Source organism: Ovis canadensis, chromosome 22 (genome assembly GCF_042477335.2).
Source record: "Ovis canadensis isolate MfBH-ARS-UI-01 breed Bighorn chromosome 22, ARS-UI_OviCan_v2, whole genome shotgun sequence".
Classification (NCBI taxonomy): domain Eukaryota; kingdom Metazoa; phylum Chordata; class Mammalia; order Artiodactyla; family Bovidae; genus Ovis; species Ovis canadensis.
The window spans coordinates 33,011,459-33,034,512 of record NC_091266.1 but is presented as its reverse complement, the minus strand read 5'-3'; the positions used below and the strand labels follow the sequence as shown (position 1 = coordinate 33,034,512).

Genomic DNA, 23,054 nt, shown 5'->3' with positions numbered 1-23,054 from the left:
ACAAGTTTTGCCCTACATTCAGCCAGAGTTGTTCTTACGTGGTTGCAGATTTGAGCACACACACATCCTTTCTGATTACAGGGATGTCTGTAGTTTTATCCAGGTTTTCTCTCTTGAGAGAAAGAGAAGCTTTAAGCTTCTCACTGATAGCTACTGGTATCACCAGCAATTGTTGGCCTTCAATAATTGCTAGATGATTGCTCTACTGTTTTCAACAATAATATAGGGTATAAACTACTCCAATCTGATCCAGATAAAGTCAGGCCCCTTGCAACAGACAGTGTGTTACCAAGTCTTTGATGCTCACTCCAACCTTCCCCTGAACAGAAACTCTGTGCCTCTGTGCAATAGCGCAGGTTGTGGGGTGAGGGAGTGTTGGGAATTTGGCTCTTCATTGAATGTTCCCTGTCAAACAGCTGTGTTGGTGGTTGGGAAGGGCATGGAAGGAGAGTAGAATGTGCCAAGGTTCACTAGCTGTTAACGTATATACAATAGCTCTTCTGCCCCAGAAACCTGGGAGACGTAAACTGTCACATGACTGCCAATCTAACCAGAGCAGGTAGGTCTGTTGCAAGCTGTGGGGTAAAATGGGGCTACACACTTCTGTAGCTGTCCTGTCCTGTCCCTTATATTGCAGGAATTGCGAGTGGCGCAATGAGCACCACTACCCAGCTGCCACTGCCTATTTGATATAACCCGTCTGCAGGTCACAGGCATGGAAAACGAGACCAACCAAAGAGTGCTACATTTAATCTTATACCCAGAAACATTTCTCCCAGCTTGGTTTTCCTTTTGGCAGATTCACACGATTTTTATTTTGTGGCTATTATAAATGGGTCTTCCTTTATTGCCTTCTAAATGACTACTGTTAAGTGTTCACAAAGCTAACTATTTCTCAATGTACTCTTCTGGATTTTCAAAGTATTGAAATAGTCATTTGCAAAACTCTCTCCAAGTTTTCATTTTGTTTTCCTACAGTAACAATATTAGTAATGTGAAATAATTGGAGAGCAGGCACCTACATTTCTTAATTGAAAGTGGCAATTTGAATTGCAACCTGAATATAACCTTCATTTTAGGTTGAAGGACTCTGAAGTATTAGGGAAGAAATCTTTTAACATATTAAAAATGTCTCTATTAGAAATTAACATTTTTAAATAAGTACATTCTTGGCATTGACTAAAATTATGATTTTCAAAACTGAAGTACATTAACATTCTTCCTACATTATTCAGATTTGTTTAGTTGCTAACTCATGTCCAATTCTTATGTGATCCCATGGACTGTAGTCCCCCAGGCTCATCTGACCATGATTTCCCAGGTAGGAATACTGGAGTGGGTTGCCATCTCCTCCAGGGAAGCTTCCCGACCCAGAGATATAACCCATGTTTCCTACACTGCAGGCAAATTCTTTATCACTGAGCCACCTGGGAAGTCCTATTCAAATTTACAGTATCATAATTTATGATATTCACTTTTTAAAGAAAAAAGATTTTTAAACTAGAAGCATTTATTAACAGAAACCATTTTAGAGAAATACTCAGAAAATAATTCAAAGACTTTATCAAACACCTCTTCTAAGATACTGACTACTTCTTAATTTTCCAATTATTAAAGGGAGCATACTTAAAGCAATGAACACCAAAATCAACGAAGTGGATCCTATATTTCAATTCTCCACTATAGGGAAATTCTTCTGCAAATACCACGCTCTTAACTAACATCCGTCAGTAAGCTTCAACAAATGAGATTCCCCAAGGCACTTTGCTCAAAACAAGGTTCATAACAAAGGCTGTGGCAAGGAACAGAGCCAATACCTCAACACAAATGGGACAAATCCTCAGTAAGCAGATGTCAATGGTGAAAAGGAATCACTTATCAAGAAAAAATCGTTTAAGTGAGCTGCACAGAATTTATACTATATTCTGTTTTCAGCTCACCTCCATTTCCCCCCATCTTAAACAATTTCTATTACTTTTTCTCACTACGATTTCAAAGCACTAAAAGAACTAGTATCTATTTCTCATCTAATCTGAACATAAATTCTCATAGCAATTGTTTGATTTTTGATCCCTCCATAAATTGCATTACTCTTAGCACACAAAAGACCTATCTACTAATTATTTTCATCACCTTCACTACATTTTTGAACAAATACATCTATGGTGGTAACCGTTATCTACACACATTTTAGTTGCAATACTTTGAACCTTTTGTATAGTTGCTGTAAATCACAAAAAACTCTCTTAAAATTCTATTTTGAATAAAAATCTCAATCTAAGAACACATCTATGAGAGAAAGCAAGGGCTGGAAAAACCATCTGATGGGCCAGATTAAGCCCACTGACAATTTTTTTAAACGAAGTTTTAATAAAATGAAGAAACTAACACATGCAATTATAATTTTAAAAAATAGGCACACTCATTCACATGTTGTTTATTGCTGTTTCAGCATGACAACAGTTAAGTAGTTATAACAGAAACTAATGGCCTACAAAGCCTAAGTTATTTGTTAAGACCCTTTAGTTATCTTGTTGACTCCTTAATAAAAATGAAATTCTCAAAAATAATTACATTTCAATCTGTGCTGAATACTTAGTAAGACTATAAACTCTGAAGAGTTAAACTATTAGTTTAAGTAAATGACAAATAGGCCCTTTTCAATGGAGAAGGACAAGTAGGAAAAAATGAAAAACTCCTTACCCAGGAGCTGGATTGAAAAAGTAACACCAACTCTTCCAGTTGTACTAAGAATTTTGAATTAATGAATACTGTTTTTAAAAACCTTCTTTAGCTAACTTTCAGCTAGGAGGAAAGAAGGATAGAGGTTTCTATTTTCAGATTTCCTGCTATGGCAATAGAGGCTTCAAGTAGGTTTTCCTTCAGAATAACCTAAGTTAAAAAAAAAAACACCTCATAAAAGGTACCAACTAGAGGAACTGGCAATGGCAACTCACTCAAGTACTCTCGCCTGGAAACTCCCACGGACAGAGGAGCCTGGTGGGCTGCAGTCCATGGGGTTGCTAGAAGTTGGACACGACTGAGCGACTTCACTTTCACTTTTCACTTTTATGCACTGGAGAAGGTAATGGCACCCCACTCCAGTACTCTTGCCTGGAAAATCCCATGGACGGAGGAGCCTGGTAGGCTGCAGTCCATGGGGTCGCTGGGAGTCAGACACGACTGAGCAACTTCACTTTCACTTTTCACTTTCATGCATTGGAGAAGGAAATGGCAACCCACTCCAATGTTCTTGCCTGGAGAATCCCAGGGACAGAAGAGCCTGGTGGGCTGCCCTCTATGGGGTCCCACAGAGTCAGACATGACCGAAGTGACTTAGCAGCAGTAGTGGAACTGGTGCATAAAGTTTTTAAAAATAGCTTTTAAAACCTTAAGGCAAAAAATGTATTTCAACATTAGCATTATTTTTTTTAAAGTATATTTTTATAGTGCTGCAAACAGTGGCAAGATAGTTCTTCCTCTCCCTTCTGTATTCACAGGTGAATCTAACCATAACACAGCCACATTTCAGTTTTATTGTTGTTAGGGTACTGAAGAACATAACGCTGTGTCTTTTCGAGATTTTTTGATGTGGACCATTTTTAAAGTCTTTTTTAAATTTGTTACAATATATGCTTCTGTTCTGGTCTTTTGGCCCTGAGGCATGTAGGATTTTAGCTTCCCTACCAGGGATCAAGCCCATACCCCCTGCATTGGAAGGCGAAGTCTTAATCACTGGACAGCCAGGGACGTTTCCCTGTGGCTTTTTTTAAAACCAGCATAGTTATATTGTAATACGTACTACCCTTCTCAAACAAAATTTCACCTATAACTTTGGGGGTGGGGGAAGCCCATATTTTATTTTGCATTCACTAGCATTGAAAAAAAAAAGTTTTGAAAACTAAATATTTCCCACTAGAATAAAATTCCCATTTGAATTCAGCACAGTAAAAGAAAAATGTGTAAACACAAACAAGATAAATTTAATGGAAGAAAATGTTTGTTACAGAAATTAACAATGCTTACCAGTCTTTAAACACCATACACATTATTAATATATATTGTATATTTCAAATCAACTCCATTCTTAGGCTCAATTTAAGAAACACAATTGTAACAGGTTTTATACAAAAAATACTTCACTTCTAAGAAAGTAGACAAACTGCACAAAAACAGTACATGTATAATGTGCATAGCAAGATAGCTTGAAGCGTCTATGTATGGCTTTCTTTAAAATAAAACTATTGGGGGAAAAGGCCCATTTGGGACCTAATGTTACAGTTGACGTATGTAAACTGTTTCACATCTTTTAGGCACTTGCTAACAATAGTGTTCAATCCCTGAAAACTGAATTTATATATATAAAAAAAAATTATACATCTGAAATAAAACCCCCCAAAATAACATGGGTAAAGTCTTATATACTCCTTTTAAATTAAACAATGAGTTTTATTAGTGCATGCACAGAACTAAATTGAAAGAAAATAAACTTTTTATCTCAAAAACTTTCTGTGCAAAATTTACATAACTGAAAGGTACAAAAATATGTACAGGTTTAAATTCTTTGTTATATACAGAAGAGAAGCCCTGAAGTTTTCATTCAATCAATGAAAAACATCATAACACTTGTAGTAACAATGTAACAAAAATTATAGTAATTTTTTAATACAAGAACCCCATTACCCAATGATCCAACAAAATTTGACCCAAACTTACAAAGTGAGAAGTTTAAATCAATGATTCTGTTGTCATGAAAACATTCCTTTTTAAAATTCTACCTGTTGGGCATATCCCTTCAGAATCTGTCCTGAAGTTTTATGCATTGTCACTGAGTCCACTATTAATGCTTCTTCATTTCCAACTGCAAACAACCAGTACATAATCTGCTTTGGGTTGTCAGTCATACTGAAACGTTGCAAACAAAAAATGGTTTGTCCCAATTGGACATATTCAGACACTAATAATAAACACAAAAGTATGATTTACTTTGTTAATCTTGCTTCAAAATATTGTTTCTGAGGAGTAATTTTTAATTTTTGAGAAAAGCCATTCCCTTGGAAGTGCTTCTACATTTCACTCTTTTTAAAGGGATGGCAACCAAGAAAAAAATTGGCCACTTGGTTTATGATGGAACAAACAACTTAAATAAAAGGAATGCAGGGTGAGTATAATCAAATTCAGAAAAATATTTAAGTTCTTTAAATGAACTTCAAACTAGATGGAGAGGTTAATTCTTCTCTCAAGACTGCCCATCTACTGCAACACGAGAGCCATTTAGAAAATCTCCTTGGAAAGGTGTTCCACTCAATGATGTGCCAGACAGCTTACAAGGAAAAAAGACCTACTCATCAAAAACTTTTACCAACCATCATATGAGGTGTAATTGTAGTGAGTTAAATGTACTCTCAACAGAGCCTCGTTACCTTCAAAAGAACTACATCTTGCAGGAGAGTAAGTTCTTTACCTAAGCTCTCTTAGAGTATCTTCATGAATGACGAGAAACTCCTTCGGTTGCTTAGTGAAAGAGCTCTCAACCTTTTCAGAGGAGCTATAGTTATCAAGATTCATAAGGATAGTGGAAGAGAGGGAATGGGGCTGTCAGCCGCTACTCTCTTTACTAACAGTCACTAAACTGGGAAAACTGTTTCATCATAGTTTTCTTTAGCCTTAACGTCCCCAAAACACATATTTAAAAAAATTAAATCAAAGTAAATCTGTGATTAGTTTCTTTCAAAACTAATGCGCACTGATGCAACTAATGTGCATTTTCAAATGCAACACTGGAACTTTTGCTCATCCATGAAATACAGCTAACTTTTAAATGTTTACCTTTGGTGCTATATTGAAGTAAAAAATGTCTGCATGGAGTAACCCAACTCACTATTTTCTTGTAAGGTAATTTTACTTTTCCTTGGTAATTATTCTAACATGTTCCAATCACGAGTAGCTTCCATTAAATGCCTCTGTCCATGACCAGCCCAAGCATCCTGATTGTCAAACACTCTACCACAAAACCAACAGTTAAATTTAGCTTTCAGAATATTTTCAGAGGTAGTTTTCACAATCTGATAATTGTTTTTGCTTGTCTTTTTGAGAGTTAACTTTAGCACAAATCTTTCCTTCACAGAACTAACAGGTTTAAATGTTTTGTGCCTCTTAGGAAAATCGTCGTAAGTTATTTCAGAAGGGTTACAACAAACTGGCTTCAGTAAAGCATCGATAGTTCTTTTCGACAATGAAACCTTAAGAACACGTCCATTAAATTTAGCAACAGTTTTCATTACATTTACTACTTCTGGGGAATCTGCATCAGGATGATTCAAAACTACAACTGGTTGGTTTCTCCTAGGACATTTCACAAGCTGTTTGGAACTAAAGGGGAGAAGCCGCAGAATTCTGACTGCATCTTTTGAAAGCCTAGGTCTGTTGAATTCAAATGACTCAGGGATACTGTCAGGCTTTGCTTTTTCTTTACACTTTCTGTGCAAGGCCTTTTTCCTTGGAGGTTCTTGGTAACTATCTCTACACTTGCGTTTACAGTTTCTGTTTCTAGACACCAAAGCAGTTTCAGAATCCTGACTTCTTACATGACTTTTTATTCTTGAAACTTTTCTTTTCGAAGTCTTTTTCTTATCGAAGTTTCTCTCAATTGTACAATTTGTTTTACACCTTAATACCCTGGCATCTGAATGGTTGCTGATACATATTGGCTCCTCAGAAGATTCTGGGCATGTTGCAGTAGAAGTTATCACAATTTCGTTTGCTGGCATCATATCGTCTAGTAAGAAGGGTAAGGCATCTCTAGAAGATTCTGGCTCTTTCTGCTGTCCTGTAGTCTGGTTAGATGGTACACTGTCTTTCTGCAATGAGGATCCGGTGTTGCTTACTGACAGATTACTAGCAGCAGTCACATTTAAAACAGGGTTAAAAATTTTCAGCAGTATTTTTTGTGGTGTTCCTTCAGGTTTCTTTGGCTGTATATTTTTCAAGCAAGTACTATTTTGGACTAATTTAGGTTTAAGCAGCTCAGTCTTATTTGGCATCACACACTTTAAAAAAACAGCTTGTTTGCCGTCAGGCAAAAAGGTATAAAGAGGTGGTTTTGGAAAAATCTTGTTCTGTGGTTTTACTGAAGTGGAGATATTCAACTTAGTGCCCTGATGCTCAGGAATTATATTATGAGTAGGAACAGCTTTCACTGAAGAATTTGCTGGCGTTTTAATAATATAAGGGCCTTTTAATGACAAAGTATTTTCTGGGCTACTTTTCATGCTCACACAGCTGCCAATGCTGGAACAAAGTGCAGGGGTCAGACAATTACTGTTTGGTTCTACTTTTAAGAAAGGTGCTCTGCAAGGTTCCTTAGTTGTAGTTCCACAAGCTTGAGCACTCTCAGTTTTGACAGCAGAAACACCTTCAAGTTTCCCATTATTAAATGTTAAAATCATTCCCGGTTTCTTGTTTAAAAGGAGAGGGGCAGGGATACCTTGTGTATTAACCAACGGTCTTCTTGAAACATGTAATCCAGGGTTACTAGCAAAGTGCAAGGGTACAAAAAAGCCTTTTGGAGTCTGAACAAATATAGCCTTTCTTGGTTCTGAATTTAGTGGATTATGCACATATAAAGAATGTGTTGTGGCTCGTAGTTTGTCTTTTACGAGCTGCTGTGTAATTATTGCATCTGACTGAGTCTTAGGCAATGTGCCAAAACCATAACTTCTAGGGGTCTTCTCTGAATCTCTCACATCCTGTGACAGCATTTGCTTTTCTTTTCCACTACAGTTTAAATTCAGATCATTTGTAGGCATATTAGTTCCCATACTACCAGATGGAATCGGGAAAAGGCCTTGTACTTTCAAGTCTTTTGAAGATTCAACTGTTTTGTTTTCTCCCCCATGTTCCTGAAAAGACTGGGCACACTGAAGTGGAACATCTTTATCTGGACTGTTACTAGAGTCTTGTTTTACATCAGGTTTTGCTTTTAATACATCTAGTAGTAACTGGTTTAGTTCAGGTGGCAAAAGTTCTGATGCCTGCTGGCTCTGGAGTGAGAAAACAGATGTGATCCTAGGCATCATAGGTGACTCAACATTAGAAATGCCATCCCATTTAGGCTTTTCAGTCATGCTCTCTAAACTTTTATTTTCATTAGTGTATAGGTTTTGTCCATCAATGTTCTGTCCTTTTTCTAAAACACACTGTTCTTCGATTTCAGCTTGTGTTTTTAAAGTTCCGTCTTTACTATTTAAAAGACTAATAGATGCTAACAGGCTATCTGGGTTTGAGCTCTCCTTCCTCACTAGTGATAAAACTGACTCAGTTAAAACTGTCTTGCTGGATGAAGATTCTCTTTGAGGGTTTTCACACATTGCTGTTCCTGAAAACCTACGACGTTTATTAGAATTATTCACTTTTGAGTAATTATGAAAAGGTAATGATCCTTGACTGGAAGATTCAACAGGTAACTCAGAGTTGATATAATTAATGCAATAATTATGCATATCTCCACTGTTGTATGAATTTGGTTTGGCAGTACATCTGACTTTATCTGGACTTTTAACTGTAGTACCTAACACCTCAGGGTGACATTGAGTAATATGACTGCCCCATAAGTCAACATTATCTCTTGTTTCTACTTTTGTGGTCAAATTCACTGATGCTGTAATCAAGTCTGACTCTACTGGTGAAGGAGATACACCTTTTTCATCATCCACTGCTGGAATATTATTACTTGTCTGAGATAGCAAAGCCATTTCTTTTTCTGAAATTACTTTCCCTGAAAGTACAGGAGATGAAGATGAAAATGAAGGAGCTGCTTTCATGCAAACTGTGTCATTTAACTCAGTTGGTACTCCTGTTAAAAATGCAGTGGTATCCAAAGTCTGGGGCTGCATAACTGCAGTACTTTCCCTTGCAGCACCTGACTGTGAGCCTGGTAAATATAAATTCTGTTTACTGGTAGGCAACAGTTTTATTACAATATGCTGTTTTCCATCCACCATCTTGAAGCCCATAAACTTAGCACTGTAGTTAGCAGGAATTGTTATTCTGTTGTTTTTTATCATTAACACTGTAGGTCCTTGTACAGCAGTCTTCAAGAAACTTGAAGCAGAATTTGATCCCTCTTGAGCTCCATTACATTGTCCAGTGGACAGAAGAGTTGGTTTTTCCGACTCTGACTCAGCAGGTTTATCATTATTCTCACAGTATAGTCTTTCATTCTTTTCTTCACTTAAATGTTCCTGAACAAGATGGCTTGGGTCTTCAGATGTAGCCTGTGTTCTGTTCACTTTTTTAAGCACTTGAGTATTTTTTTCTATACTTCTGTCACTTGCATTGTTGACTTTCTTGCGTTTCCAGAATGTCTTCCTTGATGCACCTATTTTGTATCTTTTCAGTATTAGTTTAAGTCCTGCAGAAGACTTCGCCATCCTTTTTTCATATTTGTCCTTTTCCAGTTTTTCTTTCGCATATAAATGTTCTTTGTGCAAAGTTATAACATGTCTTACAAGGTGCTCTCTCCTGGTAGCACCATAGCTACAATATTGACAAGTGAAGGGAAAGGTACCAGAATGAATATAAAGGTGCTTCTGAAGCTCTCCTTTGGTTAGACATATATAATGGCATTTACCACATTTATAAAGGATTTCGTTGTGTCTATGGATATGCTGAACAAATGTGCCAACATCCTGGGTGGAGAACTCACACTTTTCACACTGAAAAGTACCATTTACACAATGTGTGGATGAAAAATGCTTTGTTAAGTCTAATAAAGTATATAAATTCTCATTGTTACAAATGTCACATTTTACTAACGTGATTCTATGAGTCCGTCTATGTTGTTTAAATACCTGGAAGTCATTTGCTGAAAAACTGCACATCTCACAAGGATAGGAAGGTAATTCACCATGGTGCCACATTTGAAAGTGTTTCTGCAAATCATTTGGGCTATACCGAGTGCTATCTCGGCACTTTAAACAATTGAAATTGAGTATTTTTGCAGACATTTTTATACCTTCGTCAACTCTCTCAGACTGATGAAGCAACATACACTCTTCCACAGAGCTTACAGTCTTTACATTGATAGATTTTCTTGCAGTCTGTGGCTTATGCTGAAATAATTTTCTGTATTTGTCAACTTCATGTTTCAATAGGACTTCATTTGGAATATTTATCTTCGGTAAAACAATTTTCACATTTTTTAGTCCATAATGAAAACTACTTTCTGAAATGTTTGGTTTAAGTTGGTTCTGAAATTTTGGTTCTGAAGTTTTTGATCTGAGACTATCAACTACCTCATTTTTCACGTCATAATCTTTTTTTAAAGTATTTTGTTTTTCATCAAAAAATAAATGTTTCTGTTCAGATGGCATGATTTAATAATAAAACAAAACAATCCCAATTCTTTTTTTCCTGAAAATTCTTGAAGTTACTTGTAATTTGAACAGGAAACAATACTGTGCCGCAACATCTTCAGAATACCAGGATTTTCCCCACATTAACTCACCTAAAATTAAACAAAGAACTGAAATTTTCATCACAGAAGTATCAGTAAAATTCATTTTAAAGTTCATTTTGACACAAAGCAAGAATGCTGATCAAACAAATAAAAGATATAAAAGACCTGTTAAGTAATTTAAGAGTAGCTTACCAAAAAGTAATAGTCTGAAGTAGAAATAATACTAATCTGGACCTCAGGAAATACAAGCATTACTTTCGGCTCTGCTCTGTGACACTGGGCAAGGTTTGACTTCTCTGCACCTCAGTTTTCTCATCTAAAGAAAACCACAATTGGATAAACACCTTTAAGCTCTAAGATTTTTTGTTAACTTGACACTATAGTTTTTAAACAATTTTTTAAAAATCTCAATAAGAGAGCCCTATAAACTTAAGTTCCACTTACACACATGGTTCCAATTATACACATATACCATTAACTTTCTCAGTTACTTAGTTGACCCTATAGCTATTACATTGTGAGAATTTCAACAGACTTCTCTGCGGATTTTCAGCTTTCCTAGTGCCTCAGGGATAATTTATATTTAAAATAAAAGTTTCCCTCATCTAACAACAACAATAACAAAAAGATATTATCTACCCTCTCAAGTTATCATGACTAACTGGTTAAAAAAAGAAGACATTAAAAGGAGGAGTACATTTCCCTGCTGCTGCTGCTGCTGCTAAGTCACTTCAGTCGTGTCCGACTCTGTGCGACCCTGTAGACGGCAGCCCACCAGGCTCCTCCGTCCCTGGGATTCTCAGGCAAGAACACTGGAGTGGGTTGCCATCTCCTTCTCCAATGCATGAAAGTGAAAAGTGAAAGTAAAGTTGCTCAGTCCTGTCCAACTCTCAGCGACCCCATAGACCACAGCCTACCAGGCTCCTCCGTCCATGGGATTTTCCAGGCAAGAGTACTGGTGTGGGTTGCCATTGCCTTCTAAATCTACTTACTACCTTTCTGGTTCCCTACCATTTTGGCTTTTTCTTTTTTTATCCCTAGAACTAAGGCAGATGGCAGCAAGGAAAGTCCTTGGCATTTTAGAATGTACTCATTACCATTCGCCTCCATTAATTTTAAAAATTACTGGTTTGCGTTACTCTAAGCAAATCTCAGTCTCTGTGTTTTAGTTTCTTCACCTATAAAATGAAAAAAAAAAAAAAGGAAGAAAGAAAATTACCCCTAACTATGTAACAGCATCCTGTAAGGTACCATATAAACTGTAGCTACCACCATTACTGTATGTACTTACCATGTATGAGACATTATGACAAGGTGCGGAGGACAAAAAAACTATAGAATTAAAAAGATGTTCAGTGGTTCAGTGGTTAAAACTCCAAGCTTTTGATGTAGAGGGTGTGGGTTCAATCCCTTGTCAGGGAACTAGGATCCCATATGTTGCATGACACAGCCAAAAAATAAACAAATAGATACGACAATATATTGCTGAGAATGGAATCTGAGCATCAAAGGTTCAGTAGCAAAAATATCAAATGGTGTATTACAAGAAATATTTTCTTACTTTCATGTTCTTAAATATGTATATAACTAATAATTAGATAAGCTAAAAAACTAAAGTATAAATCACAGTAAGCTTCATCCATAATGTCTATCCAAAGGTCTCACCTCTGAATTCCAATTAATCTAAGTAACTAGGAACTTCACTGTTTTAAAAATCCTTCACTGAGGGAATACAATTAAAAGTTACATTACATTACTATTAAGAGGCCCTTTGAATATTTCTCAAACTTAAAAATTTGGTTGTGTCTAAAAGAACACCTTCAGTATTTTTAATATATATATATGTATATACATACTAACCTGAAAATGAATTCATTAGAAGTGTTTGAGTTTCCTGAAAATTTTTTTTAATATATTATTCCTAATACAGTAAAAAATGTGAAACTTTTTACTATATTATTTAAAGCTAAACGTAAAACTTTTTCTTTAAAAGTGAGAAAAATAATAAAGGACTAGAAAAAAGTTCAGTGATAACCTTATGGATACTTCACAACAACTAAGAAAATTCTCTACAGAGTGTCATATTCTCAACAGTGACAAGCATCATAATCAACTATGGCGTTTTCACTACACCAGACTCTGAGCATGGGGCTCAAATATGTGAAACTTCTTAAGCACATTGAGTAATGAGTCTTCCACATTTGCCAGAATATCATATTGTGGTCATTCCAGACTATCAATACCCAGGCTTTTCTATTTCTATATATAATCAAGAGGAGTCTGTATCACAGGTTTCATTACAAAAGGCAAACTGCTTCTTATAGTATATGTTACATGTCCAAAAATTTATATGTAATGCTAAAAAATACATATTTTGATAAAATTTATAAATATCATCAACTTCATTTCAAAATACCTATATAATTTAAAATTTTTCTCATGAAAACACATATCCCAAAGGTTGACAACAAGTATATGATTTAAATAATTCAATCAACTAATACTAAAAAAAAATCTACTATAAATGTGATACATTTTGATGAGTGCTACTGAGAGATTCCAGAAACATGGTCGCCCCCCTTAAATGCAGCTTATAATCTAAAGGATGAGGTGGAGCATATACTTATGTTAATACTTGGCTTATTCAGAGTTGACCATCCAGCAATAAAATAAAAAAATTTTAAAGCAGAAAATAAATAGGATGCATGGCAGCCAAAACAGATGTCACACAGTTCACCCATCAGAGTGCAAGTCCTTTCCTCACAGACAAAACAACACTGAAAAAAGGAGCCACCTTACTAAGAAATCCATTTAGCTTTTACTTAAGTCTGATAACTGCTAATAAATTAATGTTGAATGTGACTATTTTTTATATTTAATATATGACATGTATAGGCACCAATAGAGATTAGTATTTTACGTATCTTGGGGTTTATTTGCCCTCAAATTTTAAGTTTGGAGAATCTCTTTTGTCTTCAACTATGTTCAACCTGTTTTCTGTGAAAGCAATCAAACACAACACCTGGTACCAAATTTTTGAGGATTGCTACCCATGGGGAAAAAATGTGTTCCATTTTTTTAAAAAGGAAAGAAATTTTATTATAATTTTAATCATTCAACCTACTAGCTAATACTCTTTCACTACAGACCACTCTCTATCTTACTAACAAGGATTACTGACTTTAAATCCCTTATTTAAATTACCGCCTTCTATATATGTATTATTATCTCATAAGATGACCAACATCTTCTCAAGCCTTAAAATAATACTATTTGTTTAAAGTATGACTGGCCCTTTAAAAAGTAACCCAGAGTGTTTGCTGCATCAAGATGGCAACTCAAGCCATTTGATGGTCTTCCTCTCCCAACTGCTAAATATAAACTAAAAAACATAATTTTAAAGGTTCTATAAAATGTCAAGAATCTAAAATATATTCCATACAGATGCCACAAGGTGTTTGGAAGGTTAAGGAAGGTCCAGAGAGAGAAGAATGAAAACAAATGCTAATATAACAACCCTTTTATAGCACCACTTTCAAAGAGGAAGCACAATTCCCTGGTTGAATGAAGGACATTCATTCAACCAAATGCAGTAAGTGTCCATCACGTCCTAAGTAGAGAAGTACTGATTCCAGCCACTCCCTCTCCTATACATACCTTGGGAGAGAAGTGAGGGCTTGAGAGGAAGACTGCATGAAGCACTTTGGGGTGACAGAAGGCTCCAGCTCAGGTATGGGAAGAAAACAAATCCAGAGCTTTGAGCTGGGTCCAGAGACGAGACGGGATTGACAGTTGCTAGCACCAGCTGTCAGGAGAGATGTAAAGAGGCATCATTTCTGAATAAAAATATATCTTCCTAAACCCATGACCATCTTGTTCTGTTTAAAAGTGCTGCTCTTCCTACCTGTAAGTCAATTAGTATCTCTAAGCTGTCAGAAAAAATTATGTTAACTTTCCCAACTCTGTCTAACCAAAACACTAAGAAAATCTTGGTTTATTCTCCAACAATACATCTCAGCTGCCGATGACATCTAAAAAGATAGCCGGTAGAAACGTCACTGGACGCAGCAGCTCAAAAAAGGGAAAATGATTGAAACACTCAGAGAAACCTCACCCATTCTCTCATCCAGCATGAGAAGCAAAATTACACTTAAAGTTACTGCAGGAAAAAGGAGAAAGTTTTACCAAAAAAATAAAGTAATGATTGGCAATCTCAGTAAGACCTGAGCTAGGATACTGAGGGGAAAACAACAACACAACAACAAAACAACAACACAACAACAACAAAAGTACTGTCAGGAAAAAGAACAAAGTAGATGGGGGAGAAATAATGGTTTTGAAAACAAGAGGAAAAAATTACATTGAGTTATTGCTTTCTTTTTTTTTTAAAGCCTTGAATTTTCAAAATCAAAGGCTCCCCAAATGCCACGCAAGATTTTTAGTGTATAAGAAAATAAAACTCAATATCTAAACTTATTCTAGTAAAATGTTTCAGTTTAAAGGGTAAAAATGAAGTTTTACCAAAAAAAGGTGGACAGGGAGTTTTTTAAAAAGATATTCCCAACACCAACTTAAAGCAGACAACAATATTAATCAGACATTTTACTCACAATTCTAAATGCTAGAAGACAATGAAGTAACAGTTTTAGAGTTCTAGGGAAAATAATTAATTCAAGAATTAATTCTATACCCAGGAAAACTCTCACATATGGGAGAAAAACACAATTTCAGATATGGGAAGATTCAGAGAATATACTACATATGTACTTTTTCTAGAAAGAAGTTTTAAGTAAATATTAATACTTCAGCAAAAATCAAATTTTAGTCAGAAAAATAACTATAAATACTGTGATACAGAAGAAGTATCTGTCAACTGTAACATCTACAAAAGTATAATTTTTTTGTAAATACAGTTAAGAAAAATGACACATATATAAGCAGCCCTTAAAAAATAACAATGGGAAACAGAAGAAGTGACAATAACAACAAAATTCTAGATACTGGAAAGCAGGTAAGTAGATAGTAAATGACCTTACACAATCAGACAGACAGAGGGAGAAACTAAGAGCTAACCCATTTTATACTCTGAATCTTCAAAAGACTTAGGAACCGGCAGCACCAAGTAACTCTGAGATGGGAAGAAAGAGGAAGAGGAAGCTAAAACAGAAATCTGGAGAAGCTGCTTGAGTTCTGGTTGGATGCTAAGATTCTCTTCCCCACTCCATCATGCTAGGTTACTGTTATTCCCCCACCACAGAAGTCACAGGTATTCTCAGCAGGAAAGTAAAACATAATTTCTGATATACAGGATACCAGCACAGCTGAGAAAGTGTGGGCACCACAGCAAAAGCTAGAGGATTAAATGACCATATACATATGAGACACAAACCCCATCCCATGCCCCAGTTAAAACAGGGCTAAAACACTGCTACTAAAAATGTGGTCTGCTGATAATACAAGAGCCATCTGTCACCAGTCCATTACAATATTTGTACAGAAACTGATAATAAGCATTTAGAAACTAAAACAGCAATTTTACAGTATTAAGTTTGTTGAATCCAACAATAAAAATTTGAACTTGTTTGTATGCTTTCTTTTTAAAATTTTATTTTCTGGTAAGAGACATACTATGATATACTAACGATAGGAATAATCTTACAGAACTTTCATAAAAACAGTTTGTAAAATATATGTACTATAAACATTATAATTTCATAAAATAATATAAACAAAATATATCTACATATATGCCTGGGGAGAAAGTACTTTAACTTCTGATTCACTCCTAGAAATCTATCCTAAAAGTAATAATCAGATGTTCATGGGAGCACTATTTACAAAGTCACAACATTAAAAATAATTAAAAGCCTACCAATAAATAAATAATGGTTTTTCTATTCAATGGAATATTCTTCAATTTTTAAAACAACACTGTAAATACACACTTAGTAATAGGGAAGACACATTAAGTGAAAAAAAAAAATCAAAACAGTAGCCATATCAGGATTTAATTTGTTCAACCGTTAATAGATGGTAGAGAACAGATGAATAAACAGACACATGGAGCCCTAAAAACTCTTAGTAGTCAAGCATATATACATAAAATACATTTATAGTGATCACTGGTTATCCTTGGGTGAGTGTTTCTTAAAATGTCCTTGGATTACTATGGCCTCCACACTGGCATACTTCCTTATCATAGCACAAACAAACAGCCTAACATTTGCATGCAACAAGAATCACACTATTATGAAACTTTAAGGAAAAGCAGCATGAATCCATGAAACTTTTGGAATTCTCATAGCAAGTGAGTTTGAGGTAAATGAACTAAAGTTTTCCGGAACAAACTCAAAATAGTAAACGTGACGCCAATAAAAAAACTGAAGAATGCTGACACTAAAGGTGGACAAGAAGTTAAAATCAAACAGGTATATTCAACACACTCCTCTTATCAGCACAGAAGTGCCCGATCACATCACTTCAGAAAAGACTGCTAACAGGTACAAAGCTAACGGCAAATGCAACACTCAGATAATGAAGAACTATGCTATCAGACAGTCACTGTTCTTCACAAATTCATGCTAAGAAATTTCTTTTAACAATTAATTTGAGAGCCATAAAGTTATCTAAAATACCGGCACCACCAAAATAGCAGTTATATATGCACTGTTGTTATACAAAAAAAGTTGTATGTATTTTATATAGAAAACAAGTGGTATTTAGTTAATAATATGATTCCTGATCTAGGTACACTGTTAGAAGAATAAAAATTATAACATCAATCTAAATTTGATTTTTTTCTATATACTGTACAAAGAAATAAGTATAATGTTGAACTGTTTTTGCATTAGTTATTATTCTTTAATAAAGCACTGGTTTTAATCTGACAAAATTTTATCTATTTTTATTTTCTTTTTTAGTCCTCTCATTAAGTTTTGATTTGGAATGGAGAAATTTGTAAAATCAGTGAGGATACCTTCTATCATTTCATCTGCTCTGGACATGCCCACTCTTTAAAATTACATAGACTATGCAAATATACCATATGGGCCTGGAACATCTTTAAATTTTAGACATGACAATCTTTGCAAGTTCTTCTCTGGTTTCTGGGATCTTTGAGTTTTCTACTGCTTGAATCACTTTTGGCAGTTTATGTTTTCCTTGAAAAAAATCAACTTCCGTCACATTTTAAAAATATACTCCCCCAGAAATTAACTTTTAACAATCTATCCTACAGAAATAAAAGCAAAACATATAGATATGTATCTTAAATACCTATCTTAAGCACTTAAATGTCCATGAATAGGAAAATGATTAAGTAAATTATGGAATATCCACATGAAAACAACATAAAGAATGAAGTGTATGTATTGAATTGACTTGTGAAATTTTTTTAGTTTTCAAAAAAGGAAGTTGCAGATTAAGGCATTTAATATATTTTTAAATTAACAGGGAAGATCCTCATTTTTACATCAGAAGAAAAGATCCTATGAGTACATGTTTGTAAACAAAGAAGTCTATAGTAAAGATACCCTTTAAGCTAATGATAACAGATTAAAAAAATTTTTTTAAGGAATGACAGCAGAGCAAAGCAAAACAAGATAAAACAAAATAAAAACAAAACAAACCAAAACAAAAGGAAAGTAATGATCAGATCTCCTAAGAACCTTGACTAAAACCTAGAGAGTAATATGACTACAAGTTTTTACTGAGACCTGCCCATATTCCCAAGACCAGGAGCTGACTGTGGCTCAGATCATGAACTCCTTATTGCCAAATTGAGACTTATATTGAAGAAAGTAGGGAAAACCACTAGACCATTCAGGTATGACCTAAATCAAATCCCTTATGATTATACAGTGGAAGTGAGAAATAGATTTAAGGGACTAGATCTGATAGAGTGCCTGATGAACTATGGACTGAGGTTCGTGACACTGTACAGGAGACAGGAATCAAGACCATCCCCATGGAAAAGAAATGCAAAAAAGCAAAATGGCTGGCTGGGGAGGCCTTACAAATAGCTGTGAAAAGGAGAAGTGAAAAGCAAAGGAGAAAAGGAAAGATATAAGCATCTGAATGCAAAGTTCCAAAGAACAGCAAGGAGAGATAAGAAAGCCTTCCTCAGTGATCAAAGCAAAGAAATAGAGGAAAACAACAGAATGGGAAAGACTAGAGATCTCTTCAAGAAAATTAGAGATACCAAGGGAACATTTCATGCAAAGATGGGCACAATAAAGGACAGAAACAGTATGGACCTAAAGAAGCAGAAAATATTAAGAGGTGGCAATGATACACAGAAGAATTATACAAAAAAGACCTTAGTGACCCAGATAACTACAATGATGTGATCACTCACCTAGAGCCAGACATCCTGGAATGTGAAGTCAAGTGCGCCTTAGAAAGCATCACTACGAACAAAGCTAGTGGAGGTGATGGAATTCCAGTTGGGCTGTTTCGAATCCTGAAAGATGATGCTGTGAAAGTGCTGCACTCAATATGCCAGCAAATTTGGAAAACTCAGCAGTGGCCACAGGACTGGAAAAGGTCAGTTTTCATTCCAATCCCAAAGAAAGGCAATGCCAAAGAATGCTCAAACTACCACACAGTTGCACTCATCTCACACGCTAGTAAAGTAATGCTCAAAATTCTCCAAGCCAGGATTCAGCAATATGTGAACTGTGAACTTCAGCATGTTCAAGCTGGTTTTAGAAAAGGCAGAAAACCAGAGATCAAATTGCCAACATCCGCTGGATCATCGAAAAAGCAAGAAAGTTTCAGAAAAACATCTATTTCTGCTATATTGACTATACCAGAGCCATTGACTGTGGATCACAATAAACTGTGGAAAATTCTTCAAGAGATGGGAATACCTTGACCACCTGACCTGCCTCCTGAGAAATCTGTATGCAGGTCAGGAAGCAACAGTGAGAACTGGACATGGAACAACAGACTGGTTCCAAATAGGGAAAGGAGTATGTCAAGGCTGTATATTGTCACCCTGCTTATTTAACTTACATGCAGAGTACATCATGAGAAACACTAGGCTGGAGGAAGCACAAGCTGGAATCAAGATTGCCGGGGGGAAAAAAAAAGATTGCTGGGAGAAATATCAATAACCTCAGATATGCAGATGACACCACCCTTATGGCAGAAAGTGAAGAGGAACTAAAAAGCCTCTTGATGAAAGTGAAGAGGATAGTGGAAAAAATTGGCTTAAAGCTCAACATTCTGAAAACGAAGATCATGGCATCCAGTCCCATCATCCACTCCAATACTCTCACCTGGAAAATCCCATGTACAGAGGAGCCAGGGGTTGCAGAGTCGGACATGACTGAGAGAGTTCACTTTTCACTTTCACGCACTGGAGAAGGAAATGGCAACCCACTCCAGTGTTCTTGCCTGGAGAATCCCAGGGACGGCGGAGACTGGTGGGCTGCCGTCTACAGGGTCGCACAGAGTCGGACACGACTGAAGTGACTTAGCAGCAGCAGATGGGGAAACAGTGGAAACAGTGTCAGATTTTATCTTTTTGGGCTCCATAATCACTGCAGATGGTGACTGCAGCCATGAAATTAAAAGACGCTTACTCCTTGGAAGAAAAGTTATGACCAACCTAGACAGCATATTCAAAAGCAGAGACATTACTTTGCCAACTAAGGTCCATTTAGTCAAGGCCATGGTTTTTCCAGTGGTCATGTATGAATACGAGAGTTGGACTGTGAAGAAAGCCGAGTGCCAAAGAATTGATGCTTTTGAACTGTGTTGTTGGAGAAGACTCTTGAGAGTCCCCTGGACTGCAAGGAGATCCAACCAGTCCATCCTAAAGGAGATCAGCCCTTGGTGTTCTTTGGAAGGAATGATGCTAAAGCTGAAACTCCAGTACTTTGGCCACCTCATGCGAAGAGTTGACACATTGGAAGATTCTGATGCTGGGAGGGATTGGGGGCAGGAGGAGAAGGGGACGACAGAAGATGAGATGGCTGGATGGCATCACGGACTCTGAGTTTGAGTGAACTCCGGGAGATGGTGATGGACAGGGAGGCCTGGCGTGCTGCGATTCATGGGGTCACAAAGAGTCGGACACGACTGAGCGACTGAACTGAACTGCCCATATTCCCACCCCACTCCAGTATTCTTTTGCTTGGAAAACACCATGGTAGAGGATCCTGGTAGGCTGCAGTCCCTGGGTTTGCTAAGAGTTGGGCACGACTGAGCGACTTCACTTTCACTTTTCATTTTCATGCATTGGAGAAGGAAAAGGCAACCCATTCCAGTATTCTTACCTGGAGAATCCCAGGGACGGGGGAAGCCTGGTGGGCTCCGTCTATGGGGTTGCACAGAGAAGACACAACTGAAGCGACTTAGCAGCAGGAGCCCATATTCCTGCCCTTGAATTCTAGGTAATGGGCTTCCCTGGTAGCTCAGACGGTACACTGTCTTCCTACAATGTGGGAGACCCGGATTAGACCCCCGGGTCGGGAAGGTCCCCTGGAGAAGGAAATGGCAACCCACTCCAGTATTCTTGCCTGGAAAATCCCATGGACTGAGGATCCTGGTAGGCTACATTCCATGGGGTCGCAAAGAGTCGGAAACGACTTCACTTTCACTTTCAATATCAGGTTGGCCAACAAGTTCATTTGGGTTTTTTGTCAAGATGTTCTGGAAAAATCTGAACAAATATTTTGGTCAACCCCAATATCATTCCCCCTTTTCAGCTGGCGGGCTTCCCTTGTGGCTCAACTGGTAAAGAATCCACCGGCAATGCAGGAGACGTGGGTTCGATCCCTGGGTTGGGAAGATCCCCTGGAGAAGGGAACAGCTACCCACTCTAGTATCCTGGACTGGAGAATTCCATGGGTCCATGAGGTCAGAAGGAGTCGGACATGACTGAGTGACTTTCACTTTTCAGCTGACACTAGTGTAAACTAACTTAAGCTACTAGGTATTACTTATAACCAAAGGTCCTTTTTTTTTTTTAACCAAAGGTTCTTAAGACTTTAAGTTAACAGATCAATGTTGGCTGTATCTACTTCACAGAAAGGTAGATTTTATGACAATCCTTTAGAGAGTACTGGGGCTTAAACACGTAAGAAAGGAGCAAAGGTTATCGAGTTCAGAAAAACAAAAAAGAAACACTTCAAGAACTGTAAAATCTAGATTATAGAGAAAATGGGAACGTTAATTAAGAGGACGGTAGAGGACAAATCTGAACGTGAAATGAAAGGTAACAAGGAGCCATTCTTGTCAGTTCATGAGCAGAGTTACAAAAGCAGTATTTTAGAAATAGTATAGAATGCTACTAGAAAACAGAAAGCAAGATATATTCGAGGAAGAGAGTAAAAACAGAAGGGAGAAAACTAAGAGAACTAAGTGACAATCCAAACAAAAGAGAGGAACCAGAGAACTGGCAGTGTTAGCATACATTAGGAATCACACAGTAGGTACAGAGAAACTTTTAAAAAGATGATTCCCAAAGTAAAATGCCAAGGATAAAGACTTGAGTGAATCAAAAGAACCATTTCTAAAGAGTTTTGTTTATTTTCTATAACAGATTAAAAAGCAAAGACATTCTACAGTGTTCAGTTTTAGTGTAAATGTATTAAAAAGGAAGAATCTATGTGCTAATTACAACATTCCAGTTGCTTTAACATTAAACAAAGAACTAAAAACTTCTTGAGTTTAACTGACCCTATTTGTGACTCAGCATATAGCTCTGTAACTTGTCACATTACACAGTTAGGAAAACTAACTAGTCATTATTTTTTAAAACTATCGTATTTCTTGACTTAATTGAATTTTTTTCTGCAGAGAAAACCGAGTGCAGAATGGTCATATAAATACGCAACTAGAGACAGAACCAAGAGCATGCAGCAGGAAGAGCTTACTGAAAAAAGTAAAGAACACACAAAAAAACAAAAACTCTTATTTTCAAAGCAGGATCTATTTTAGTGTCTTCAAAATAATAACTATTATCTTTTCATGACTTAGAACATTTTGGGCTTACTCTTTTTGTAGCTGTTTCAACTGTCAAAAGTTTACCCCAGAAGCTAATGCCTATCATATTTTTAAAAAGTAAAAGATTAAATTATATAGAAATTTATATTGAAGTTGGCTCCCTTCAAATCACTGTGGCCTAATGACCATCTTAAACACAAAAAAAAGAAAAGAAAAAAAGGTTAACTATGCAAATGTGATCAAGTACAGATACAGAAATACTAAAAATGCTAGTGTACGGATGAGCCACATACCACTAAGGTAGGCTGGGGACAAATGTATACAATGAAGGAGTTTAAAATAAAAATTAAAACACAGAAGCAGTTTCTGGTTCAGATGAATCTTATTCCTTATTACTCTCTGAAACTACAACTGTTCACTGAATACACACACACACAGCCCAATATATGATGCTTTCTGCTCCCCTACATATCCACTTTTCTTTACTTTATGTTCACACTGTTTCCTTTCACCAGGCTTATCATCCACTTCTCTGCCTCTTCACTCAACTCTGGTCAAACTTCTTTTCTAATTCTACTTTCTACACGGACATGAAATCTTCCGCAACTCACACTGATCTCTCCCTTCTCTGAATACCCAT

At 36.4% G+C, this 23,054-nt stretch overlaps 1 protein-coding gene across 17 annotated transcripts in view; it reads right to left on the bottom strand.

Moving 5' to 3' along the window:
* Window positions 1-3,963: 3,963 nt before the first annotated feature.
* Window positions 3,964-23,054, bottom strand: part of ZNF518A (zinc finger protein 518A) — a 28,297-nt gene continuing 9,206 nt past the window's right edge. For 8 of the 17 annotated variants that reach the window (XM_069568161.1, XM_069568165.1, XM_069568160.1 and 5 more), the window contains exons 3-5: window positions 14,117-14,264; window positions 10,652-10,775; window positions 3,964-10,507 (exon numbers count right to left, since the gene is read on the bottom strand). In XM_069568161.1, the coding sequence (XP_069424262.1) occupies window positions 5,919-10,373 (4,455 nt within the window). In that variant the 5' untranslated portion in view covers window positions 10,374-10,507; window positions 10,652-10,775; window positions 14,117-14,264 and the 3' untranslated portion in view covers window positions 3,964-5,918. Of the gene's footprint in view, window positions 10,508-10,651; window positions 10,776-14,116; window positions 14,265-19,740; window positions 21,263-23,054 lie in introns of those variants that run through there. The other 9 variants (XM_069568174.1, XM_069568170.1, XM_069568169.1 and 6 more) reach the window with 3 other exon arrangements.